This window comes from Callionymus lyra, chromosome 14 (genome assembly GCF_982586985.1).
Source record: "Callionymus lyra chromosome 14, fCalLyr1.hap1.1, whole genome shotgun sequence".
In the NCBI taxonomy this organism is placed as follows: domain Eukaryota; kingdom Metazoa; phylum Chordata; class Actinopteri; order Syngnathiformes; family Callionymidae; genus Callionymus; species Callionymus lyra.
Genome location: NC_141831.1, coordinates 205,001 through 216,884, shown reverse-complemented (window position 1 = coordinate 216,884; position 11,884 = coordinate 205,001). Strand labels below are relative to the sequence as shown.

General features: G+C 46.7%; 2 protein-coding genes across 4 annotated transcripts; one reads left to right on the top strand and one right to left on the bottom strand.

Moving 5' to 3' along the window:
• The first annotated feature begins 1,221 nt into the window (after positions 1-1,221).
• On the top strand, positions 1,222-3,114 carry LOC148065608 (transmembrane 4 L6 family member 1-like). Of its 2 annotated transcripts, none has more exons than XM_087807463.1 (5): positions 1,222-1,411; positions 1,467-1,532; positions 1,646-1,782; positions 2,746-2,932; positions 2,987-3,114. In XM_087807463.1, exons 1-5 carry the CDS (start codon positions 1,238-1,240, stop codon positions 2,999-3,001), a joined length of 579 nt encoding a protein of 192 aa, XP_087663589.1. In that variant the 5' UTR covers positions 1,222-1,237; the 3' UTR covers positions 3,002-3,114. The 2 variants fall into 2 exon arrangements, with proteins under 2 accessions (XP_087663589.1, XP_087663590.1); XM_087807464.1 differs by having other exon boundaries at positions 2,990-3,108.
• A 2,164-nt stretch (positions 3,115-5,278) lies between these two features.
• Positions 5,279-11,786, bottom strand: slc25a15b (solute carrier family 25 member 15b). 2 transcript variants are annotated; one of them, XM_087807190.1, is made up of 7 exons: positions 11,577-11,786; positions 11,265-11,337; positions 10,577-10,835; positions 10,273-10,410; positions 8,519-8,694; positions 8,305-8,463; positions 5,279-5,623 (listed from the first exon to the last, which is right to left on the bottom strand). In XM_087807190.1, exons 2-7 carry the CDS (start codon positions 11,317-11,319, stop codon positions 5,502-5,504), a joined length of 909 nt encoding a protein of 302 aa, XP_087663316.1. In that variant the 5' UTR covers positions 11,320-11,337; positions 11,577-11,786; the 3' UTR covers positions 5,279-5,501. The 2 variants fall into 2 exon arrangements, with proteins under 2 accessions (XP_087663316.1, XP_087663317.1); XM_087807191.1 differs by having other exon boundaries at positions 11,265-11,334.
• Between the last annotated feature and the right edge of the window lie 98 nt (positions 11,787-11,884).

Here is an 11,884-nt window from a genome sequence, read left to right as displayed (position 1 = left end):
AAACGTCATCATAAACACAACAAAACACAAAGAGCTTCATTATGTGAAACAAAAACATTTTGAAACATGAAAATTAAAAATACAAACAAAGTTTTAATCAAAACATCAATTTATTGTAAAGTGAGGACTAGAGTCGCTGATTACCCAGAACCCACCGGGTGACAGACCACGCCCCCATGTTTAACCTTTATTGTTGATTCCAACATCTTTGATGAACATTATGGTCTTTTATCTCTCCCTCTCTCCCTCTCTCCCTCTCTCCATCTCTCCCTCTCTCCATCTCTCCTCTCTCCATCTCTCCCTCTCTCCCTCTCTCCATCTCTCCCTCTCTCCCTCTCTCCATCTCTCCATCTCTCCCTCTCTCCCTCTCTCCATCTTTCCATCTCTTCCTCTCTCCATCTCTCCCTCTCTCCATCTCTCCCTCTCTCCATCTCTCATCTCTCCCTCTCTCCATCTCTCCCTCTCTCCATCTCTTCCATCTCTCCCTCTCTCCATCTCTCCCTCTCTCCCTCTCTCCATCTCTCCCTCTCTCCCATCTCTCCCTCTCTCCCTCTCTCCATCTCTCCCTCTCTCCCTCTCTCCCTCTCTCCATCTCTCCCTCTCTCCCTCTCTCCCTCTCTCCATCTCTTCCATCTCTCCCTCTCTCCATCTCTCCATCTCTCCCTCTCTCCCCCTCTCCCTCTCTCCCTCTCTCCATCTCTCCCTCTCTCCATCTCTCCATCTCTCCCTCTCTCCATCTCTCCATCTCTCCCTCTCTCCATCTCTCCCTCTCTCCATCTCTTCCATCTCTCCATCTCTCCCTCTCTCCATCTCTTCCATCTCTCCATCTCTCCATCTCTCCCTCTCTATCTCTCCCTCTCTCCCTCTCTCCATCTCTCCCTCTCTCCATCTCTCCCTCTCTCCATCTCTCCCTCTCTCCATCTCTTCCATCTCTCCCTCTCTTCATCTCTTCCATCTCTCCCTCTCTCCCTCTCTCCATCTCTCTATCACTCCCTCTCTCTTCCATCTCTCTCTCCCATCTTTGTCGTTTGTCTCTTCTTCTCATAAAGTGTTTCCTTCAGAAAAGTCTCAATGTTTCAACTGAGTAACGATTCAAAGGTTTGACGTCGACAAGCGTTTGTTCGTTTCCTGCGTGACTCGTTATCAAAGCATCAGAATCAACTTCTGCTCTGGAAACAGGAAGCGTCGCTGAGAAGATGTTCAGTCGCTCAGTCGCTCACGGACGTTCAGCCTCAACATGTCGGCCGGGAAGTGCTCCACCTTCATCGCCATCTCCTTGTATCCTCTCGTCCTCATGTCCATCGTCCTCAACGTCGTGCTCTTCTTCCCGGCCGGAGACCCGTCGTACGCCAGAGAAGGTCACATCACGCCGGAGGTCAAGTACTTCGGCGGGATCATCGGCGGCGGCATGGTGAGGCACCGAGACGCCACGAGAACTCTGTTGTTACGCTGTCGTTACGCTTCAGGTGCTGACCGCTGCGCTCTTCGTGCACCTGACCGGGGCCGGCGGCTGCTGTGGGAACCGTTGTGGGGTGAGAAGAACATCTGAGAAGAACATCTGAGAAGAACATCTGAGAAGAACATCTGAGAAGAACATCTGAGAAGAACATCTGGTCCTCAGACGTCACGTCTCGTCTCCTCACAGATGCTGCTCTCCATGGCGTTCGCGGGCCTGGGGTTGCTGGGAGCGCTCTACGCTTTCGTGGCGGCGGCGCTCGGCGTTCACAACGGGCCGTTGTGTCGGGACGGCGGCGGCGCGTGGACGAGTCCGTTCAGAGACAGGTGCGACTCACCCGACCAGGTGCGACTCACCCGACCCGGTGCGACTCACCCGACCAGGTGCGACTCACCCGACCCGGTGCGACTCACCCGACCAGGTGCGACTCACCCGACCCGGTGCGACTCACCCGACCAGGTGCGACTCACCCGACCCGGTGCGACTCACCCGACCAGGTGCGACTCACCCGACCAGGTGCGACTCACCCGACCCGGTGCGACTCACCCGACCAGGTGCGACTCACCCGACCCGGTGCGACTCACCCGACCAGGTGCGACTCACCCGACCCGGTGCGACTCACCCGACCAGGTGCGACTCACCCGACCCGGTGCGACTCACCCGACCCGGTGCGACTCACCCGACCAGGTGCGACTCACCCGACCAGGTGCGACTCACCCGACCCGGTGCGACTCACCCGACCAGGTGCGACTCACCCGACCAGGTGCGACTCACCCGACCAGGTGCGACTCACCCGACCAGGTGCGACTCACCCGACCAGGTGCGACTCACCCGACCAGGTGCGACTCACCCGACCAGGTGCGACTCACCCGACCAGGTGCGACTCACCCGACCCGGTGCGACTCACCCGACCAGGTGCGACTCACCCGACCCGGTGCGACTCACCCGACCAGGTGCGACTGACCCGACCAGGTGCGACTCACCCGACCAGGTGCGACTCACCCGACCAGGTGCGACTCACCCGACCAGGTGCGACTCACCCGACCAGGTGCGACTCACCCGACCAGGTGCGACTCACCCGACCAGGTGCGACTCACCCGACCCGGTGCGACTCACCCGACCCGGTGCGACTCACCCGACCCGGTGCGACTCACCTGACCCGGTGCGACTCACCTGACCCGGTGCGACTCACCTGACCCGGTGCGACTCACCTGACCAGGTGCGACTCACCCGACCAGGTGCGACTCACCCGACCAGGTGGAAACACAGCTAACGTGTCTCTGCTGCAGCGACGGACGCTACCTGACGGACCACGGCTTGTGGAACACCTGCGAGGTGCCGCGAGGCATCGTGACCTTTAACCTGGGCCTGTTCGTGACACTGATGGTGGTCAGTGGCCTGCAGGGGGTGCTGTGCGGCGCTCAGGTGCTCAACGGACTGGTCGGGTGTGTGTGCGGCGCCGGCGCCGACAAGAAGGTAAGACCTCGGTCCACGAACTCACCTCACCTTGACACCTGCTCTGACCTTCAGCAGGAAGTTGCTTGAGCGCCACCTGCTGGAAGACGCTGTCGTCGCTCGAACACAAGCGAAGAACAACATGTTACAATATTTGTCTTCAACACGTTTGTCAATAAAGCTTTGCTGTGTTTCTGAAGAAAACCTTTGATTCATTTTTAACTTTTATTAAGAACCTTAAGATCAATCATGTAGTGAATGTTCTTCAAGACGCAGTAACTTCTCATCATGACCTTTGAACTCATTACTTTATAAAGTTGCTCTGAAATCTGGACGAACGAGAGGTTACGAGAGTCCATTATGACGTAATGATGACTTCACTCCTCCAGCTGTGATCATGCTTTGTTTATACAACCAGTCCCTTGGTGGTGGAGACCATTGATGATGCGCGGTGACAAACCTCCACGCTTGACCAATCACAGCAGAGTGAGTGTGGTTATGATCAACAAGATTTCATCTCCAGAAAAACAAAGTGTTTTCAGTGGGCGGAGCTTAAGATCATTTTCTAATGTCAATATTTCAATGAAAAGAGAGTTTTGTACAAACACACACTGATGATACAATAGAGTCACACATCACAACAACACACACACTGATGATACAATAGAGTCACACATCACAACAACACACACACTGATGATACAATAGAGTCACACATCACAACAACACACACACTGATGATACAATAGAGTCACACATCACAACAACACACACACTGATGATACAATAGAGTCACACATCACAACAACACACACACTGATGATACAATAGAGTCACACATCACAACAACACACACACTGATGATACAATAGAGTCACACATCACAACAACACACACACTGATGTTACAATAGAGTCACACATCACAACAACACACACACTGATGATACAATAGAGTCACACATCACAACACACACACACACAGATGATACAATAGAGTCACACATCACAACAACACACACACACTGATGATACAATAGAGTCACACATCACAACACACACACACTGATGATACAATAGAGTCACACATCATAATAACACACACACACGGATAATACAATAGAGTCACACATCACAACAACACTCACACTGATGATACAATAGAGTCACACATCACAACAACACACACACTGATGATACAATAGAGTCAAACATCACAACAACACACACACTGATGATACAATAGAGTCAAACATCACAACACACACACTGATGATACAATAGAGTCAAACATCACAACAACACACACACTGATGATACAATAGAGTCACACATCACAACACACACACTGATGATACAATAGAGTCACACATCACAACACACACACACTGATGATACAATAGAGTCACACATCACAACAACACACACACTGATGATACAATAGAGTCAAACATCACAACAACACACACACTGATGATACAATAGAGTCACACATTACAACAACACACACACTGATGATACAATAGAGTCAAACATCACAACAACACACACACTGATGATACAATAGAGTCACACATCACAACAACACACACACTGATGCTACAATAGAGTCAAACATCACAACAACACACACACTGATGATACAATAGAGTCAAACATCACAACAACACACACACTGATGATACAATAGAGTCAAACATCACAACAACACACACACTGATGATACAATAGAGTCAAACATCACAACAACACACACACACTGATGATACAATAGAGTCACACATCACAACAACACACACACTGATGATACAATAGAGTCAAACATCACAACAACACACACACTGATGATACAATAGAGTCACACATCACAACAACACACACACTGATGATACAATAGAGTCACACATCACAACAACACACACACTGGTGATCCAATTGAGTCAAACATCACAACAACACACACACACTGATGATACAATAGAGTCACACATCACAACAACACACACACTGATGATACAATAGAGTCACACATCACAACAACACACACACTGATGATACAATAGAGTCACACATCACAACAACACACACACTGGTGATCCAATAGAGTCAAACATCACAACAACACACACACACTGATGATACAATAGAGTCACACATCACAACAACACACACACTGGTGATCCAATAGAGTCAAACATCACAACAACACACACACACTGATGATACAATAGAGTCACACATCACAACAACACACACACTGATGATACAATAGAGTCACACATCACAACAACACACACACTGATGTTACAATAGAGTCACACATCACAACAACACACACACACACATCTTAGAGTAAAAACACAGAGAGTTCAATCGAGTCATTTAATGTCAGTAAAAGTTCATCACAGTCATAAAAGTGTCAACATGAGCCGCGGCTGCACAACAACAACAACAACAACAACAACACAACAACACTTGAAACTTCTGGAGTGTTTGTCATCAGGTTACCTGCATCAGGTGTGTTGAGGTAGACACGAACATCTCATGGGTTCGATAGAAATACTTTCAAAATAAAACTCAAGTAAAGGTCATCAGTGCTCCAGGTGTTCCATCATGAACTTCCTGCTGGCCTCGTATCCCAGGAACAGAGCTCCGTTGGCGGGGAAGGTGCGGACCATGGTGGGCGTGAGTCCGGAGTAGAGCGCTCTGAAGCCTGGAGGGACACAACAGTCGCGCACTTAGTGTCGAGGTAACACGTCAGTCGCGCACTTAGTGTCGAGGTGACAAGTCAGTCGCACACTTAGTGTGGAGGTGACACGTCAGTCGCGCACTTAGTGTCGAGGTGACAAGTCAGTCGCGCACTTAGTGTCGAGGTGACACATCAGTCGCACACTTAGTGTGGAGGTGACACGTCAGTCGCACACTTAGTGTGGAGGTGACAAGTCAGTCGCGCACTTAGTGTCGAGGTGACACATCAGTCGCACACTTAGTGTGGAGGTGACACGTCAGTCGCACACTTAGTGTGGAGGTGACACGTCAGTCGCACACTTAGTGTGGAGGTAACACGTCAGTCGCACACTTAGTGTCGAGGTGACACGTCAGTCGCACACTTAGTGTCGAGGTGACACGTCAGTCGCACACTTAGTGTCGAGGTGACAAGTCAGTCGCACACTTAGTGTGGAGGTGACACGTCAGTCGCGCACTTAGTGTCGAGGTGACAAGTCAGTCGCGCACTTAGTGTCGAGGTGACACATCAGTCGCACACTTAGTGTGGAGGTGACACGTCAGTCGCACACTTAGTGTGGAGGTGACAAGTCAGTCGCGCACTTAGTGTCGAGGTGACACATCAGTCGCACACTTAGTGTGGAGGTGACACGTCAGTCGCACACTTAGTGTGGAGGTGACACGTCAGTCGCACACTTAGTGTGGAGGTAACACGTCAGTCGCACACTTAGTGTCGAGGTGACACGTCAGTCGCACACTTAGTGTCGAGGTGACACGTCAGTCGCACACTTAGTGTCGAGGTAACACGTCAGTCGCACACTTAGTGTCGAGGTGACACGTCAGTCGCACACTTAGTGTGGAGGTGACACGTCAGTCGCACACTTAGTGTGGAGGTGACACATCAGTCGCGCACTTAGTGTCGAGGTGACACATCAGTCGCACACTTAGTGTGGAGGTGACACGTCAGTCGCACACTTAGTGTGGAGGTGACACGTCAGTCGCACACTTAGTGTGGAGGTAACACATCAGTCGCACACTTAGTGTCGAGGTGACACGTCAGTCGCACACTTAGTGTCGAGGTGACACGTCAGTCGCACACTTAGTGTCGAGGTGACACGTCAGTCGCACACTTAGTGTCGAGGTGACACGTCAGTCGCACACTTAGTGTCAAGGTGACAAGTCAGTCGCACACTTAGTGTGGAGGTGACACGTCAGTCGCGCACTTAGTGTCGAGGTAACACGTCAGTCGCACACTTAGAGTCGAGGTGACACTTCAGTCGCGCACTTAGTGTCGAGGTAACACGTCAGTCGCACACTTAGTGTCGAGGTAACACGTCAGTCGCACACTTAGTGTCGAGGTAACACGTCAGTCGCACACTTAGTGTCGAGGTAACACGTCAGTCGCACACTTAGTGTCGAGGTGACACGTCAGTCGCACACTTAGTGTCGAGGTGACACTTCAGTCGCGCACTTAGTGTCGAGGTAACACGTCAGTCGCGCACTTAGTGTCGAGGTAACACGTCAGTCGCACACTTAGTGTCGAGGTAACACGTCAGTCGCACACTTAGTGTCGAGGTGACACTTCAGTCGCGCACTTAGTGTCGCGGTGACACGTCAGTCGCGCACTTAGTGTCGAGGTGACACGTCAGTCGCGCACTTAGTGTGGAGGTGACACGTCAGTCGCGCACTTAGTGTGGAGGTGACACGTCAGTCGCGCACTTAAGAGTTGAAGTGACACGTCAGTCGCGCACTTAGTGTCGAGGTGACACGTCAGTCGCGCACTTAGTGTCGAGGTGACACGTCAGTCGCGCACTTAGTGTCGAGGTGACACGTCAGTCGCACACTTAGTGTCGAGGTGACACGTCAGTCGCACACTTAGTGTCGAGGTGACACTTCAGTCGCACGCTTAGTGTCGAGGTGACACTTCAGTCGCGCACTTAGTGTCGCGGTGACACGTCAGTCGCGCACTTAGTGTGGAGGTGACACGTCAGTAGCGCACTTAGTGTGGAGGTGACACGTCAGTCGCACACTTAGTGTGGAGGTGACACGTCAGTCGCGCACTTAGTGTGGAGGTGACACGTCAGTCGCGCACTTAAGAGTTGAAGTGACACGTCAGTCGCGCACTAAGTGTCGAGGTGACACGTCAGTCGCGCACTTAGTGTCGAGGTGACACGTCAGTCGCGCACTTAGTGTCGAGGTGACACGTCAGTCGCACACTTAGTGTCGAGGTAACACGTCACTTAGTGTCGAGGTGACACTTCAGTCGCACGCTTAGTGTCGAGGTGACACTTCAGTCGCGCACTTAGTGTCGCGGTGACACGTCAGTCGCGCACTTAGTGTCGAGGTAACACGTCACTTAGTGTCGAGGTGACACGTCAGTCGCACACTTAGTGTCGAGGTAACACGTCACTAAGTGTCGAGGTGACACTTCAGTCGCACGCTTAGTGTCGAGGTGACACTTCAGTCGCGCACTTAGTGTCGCGGTGACACGTCAGTCGCGCACTTAGTGTCGAGGTGACACGTCAGTCGCGCACTTAGTGTCGAGGTGACACGTCAGTCGCGCACTTAGTGTCGAGGTGACACGTCAGTCGCGCACTTAGTGTCGAGGTGACACGTCAGTCGCGCACTTAGTGTCGAGGTGACACGTCAGTCGCACACTTGTTGTGTTACCTTCTGTGCGCACGATGCTGCTGAAGGTCTTGAAGAAGCCGCTCTGTCGCCCCGTCATGGACATGACTTGGATGCGAGACTTGACACAGTCCATGGGGTAGACCACCAGCCACAGACACGCCCCCCCCAGCCCCCCGCTGAAGACGATGGGGGCCACGCCTGCAGAGAGAGAGGTCACGACCTGTGGAGGAGGAGGAGGCGGAGCCGGACTCACCGATGTCGTCCTTGTGGCACTTCAGGTGTTCAGCGAAGCTGGAGCGACAGAGCTCGTAGGCGCCGAAGAAGCAGAAATAACCAGGAACCTCTCGGGCGATGGTGGTCGTCAAACCCTGGAAGAAACCCTGAGGACCCTCGTTCCTCAAGATGGACTTGACCATGGACCACACGGAGCTGCAGCACACAGGCTTATTATTAATGTCACTATTATTATTATTGTTCATATTATTATTAATGATTATTATTAATGTCACTATTATTATTATTATTATTGTTCATATTATTATTAATGTCACTTTTATTATTATTAGTATTGTTCATATTATTATTAATGTCACTTTTATTATTATTATTAATGTCACTATTATTATTATTAGTATTGTTCATATTATTATTAATGTCACTTTTATTATTATTATTATTGTTCATATTATTATTATTGTTCATATTATTATTAATGTCACTTTTATTATTATTATTATTGTTCATATTATTATTATTGTTCATATTATTATTAATGTCACTTTTATTATTATTATTATTGTTCATATTATTATTAATGTCACTTTTATTATTATTATTAATGTCACTATTATTATTATTGTTCATATTATTATTAATGAGTATTATTAATGTCACTATTATTATTAATGTCACTATTATTATTATTGTTCATATTATTATTAATGAGTATTATTAATGTCACTATTATTATTAATGTCACTATTATTATTATTGTTCATATTATTATTAATGAGTATTATTAATGTCACTATTATTATTAATGTCACTATTATTATTATTGTTCATATTATTGTTTATGATTATTATTAATTTCACTATTATTATTATTATTATTAATGTCACTATTATTATTATTGTTCATATTATTATTTATGATTATTATTAATTTCACTATTATTATTATTATTATTAATGTCACTATTATTATTATTATTGTTCATATTATAACTATTGTTATTGTTCATATTATAACTATTGTTATTGAAACTATGATTATTAATATGATTATTAATATTATTGTTCATATTGTTACCAATAATATTATTCTTATTATTGTTAATAATTATAGTACAGATGCTGCAGCACACAAGCTTATAATTAATCTCATTATTATTAATATTATTATTATTCATATTATTATTGTTAATAATTATAGTACAGATGCTGCAGCACACAAGCTTATTATTAATATTAATATTATTATTAATGTTAAATTTTCTGAATATGAATCATAATAATGTTGCTATTATTAATAACAAGAGTATTATCGTTGTTATTATTTACATTACTATTATTATTGATTTGATTTTTTATCAAAACCAATCCCTAGTTTATTTGTAATATTTAATTAGGAAACTCTGAACCAGCTCCTGCATCTAGTGTAACAATACATTAATAAATAATCACAATAATAATGATAATATTAATAAATAATCACAATAATAATGATAATATTAATAGTAATAACAATAGTGTTAATAATAATAGTAATAACAATAGTAATAATAATAATAGTAATAATATAATATTAATAACAACAATGATCTGATAAACTCTGTAACATTTTAAAATCTTTAGATTTCAACTTCTCTGGACTTTGATACATGAAGAGTTTGAGTCACAAGAGAGAGAAAAGACTGGTGGAGCCGAGGTCATCAGCGATGAAGATAATATATATATATATAAAATAATATTCCGTGACAAACGTCCTCAACAAGAAGCTCTTACTTCTGCTGCGTCGCGATCTTTCCTGACGCCTGCATCTCCAGCATGGCCTGCAGACGACACTTGACCAGCTCCGTCGGACACAAGACCAGCGAGGAGAAGATGGACGCCACGGACCCCGCACACGCCTTCTGCACGTCGCTGCACACACACACACACACACACACACACAGTCAGTGTGTTAACATCATCAACGTCTCACTCCCTCTCTGTGAACTCATCACGGCAGCTGCGTGAGTGAAGCTGATGTTTACCGTAATGACTGTAATACGAGCACAGGAGCCGATTCCTGGTCAAGGTCTCGTACCTGAGCACCGCGTGACCCGGGAGTCCCGCCGTGACCCGGATGAGCTCCTGACAGAAGCCGTAGCTCATGAACAGAACCGAGTTCTCGGCGATGTTGGCCATCAGAGCCGGCGTGGTTCCCTGGTACAGACCCCGCAGCCCCACCTGCTGGTAGGTGGAGGTGATGCAGTGCACGAAGCCTCGGTACATCTTTGGAAACGTTTGCATCTTGACCTTCGCCGTGTCCAGAGGTTGACCACTGAACACACACGCCGCGCCACCTGAACACACACACCAGCTCAGAACACACACACCAGCTCAGAACACACACACCAGCTCAGAACACACACACCAGCTCAGAACCCACACGTGAAGCCATGAAGAGGAGGAACGAGAAGGAGAAAAAAAACTAGAAGAAAGAAAAAAACTACAAGAAGAAGAAGAAGAAAAAAACTACAAGAAGAAAGAAAAAAACTACAAGAAGAAGAAGAAGAAGAAAAAAACTACAAGAAGAAGAAGAAGAAGAAGAAGAAGAAGAAGAAGAAGAAGAAGAAGAAGAAGAAGAAGAAGAAGAAAAAAACTACAAGAAGAAGAAGAAGAAGAAAAGATGAGGATGAGACACTAATGTCCAGAGAAGATCAGTCACATGATGTCTGATGACATCATCAACATGAGACCAGCAGGACTCATCAAGGATGATTGACAGGTACCGATGGCTCCGGCTGACAGGTCGATGCAGGCCTGGACTGCTGGGTGAGGAGCCATGACAGGTCACGTGGTCTGCTGACGTAGAGGTCAACAAACACTTTATAAATCTCTTTTATTTACCGATAAATGACATTTTGCTGCTGAAATATTCAACACACGAGAAGAAAAGTTAAACAACAATAATGAGTTATTTTCATAAATAATAGTATTAATAACTACATGGATTCTATGAGAAGAACATTTGTGGAAGATTATTAAAGTATTAAAACATGTTTAAACATCATTTAAACATGGAGTTGATTATAAGTATTTACCTTGTTTCACCTTCACTGGAGCATCAACGCGCGGCTGCTCGTGAAGCTAACAGGCTAACATGCTAACGTTCTTCTGACATTTATCGCGTCTGCGCATCGAACCTGCGCATCGAACCTGCGGATCTTAAACGATAAATCGATCAGAAAATCGATGTTTGCGACACAAACACCGGCGGTTTCACCATCAGAGGGAACTACAGCTGCAGACAGGAGGTCTCACTCTGAGGGGCTTCACGAACACGTGATCAAACTCCATCCAAACCATGTGCATAGTTCTCATGAACAAGTGAACATCCTCATAGAAGATC

Excerpts from the sequence above, each read along its gene's own strand:
- LOC148065608 (XM_087807463.1), top strand. The coding sequence starts at position 1,238 with ATGTCGGCCGGGAAGTGCTCCACCTTCATCGCCATCTCCTTGTATCCT. Across the intron at positions 1,412-1,466 it reads GGATCATCGGCGGCGGCATG|GTGCTGACCGCTGCGCTCTT; the intron begins GTGAGGCACCGA and ends GTTACGCTTCAG. Across the intron at positions 1,783-2,745 it reads ACGAGTCCGTTCAGAGACAG|CGACGGACGCTACCTGACGG; the intron begins GTGCGACTCACC and ends TCTCTGCTGCAG.
- slc25a15b (XM_087807190.1), bottom strand. The coding sequence starts at position 11,319 with ATGGCTCCTCACCCAGCAGTCCAGGCCTGCATCGACCTGTCAGCCGGA. Across the intron at positions 10,411-10,576 it reads CCGGGTCACGCGGTGCTCAG|CGACGTGCAGAAGGCGTGTG; the intron begins GTACGAGACCTT and ends GTGTGTGTGCAG. Across the intron at positions 5,624-8,304 it reads CAGCATCGTGCGCACAGAAG|GCTTCAGAGCGCTCTACTCC; the intron begins GTAACACAACAA and ends GTGTCCCTCCAG.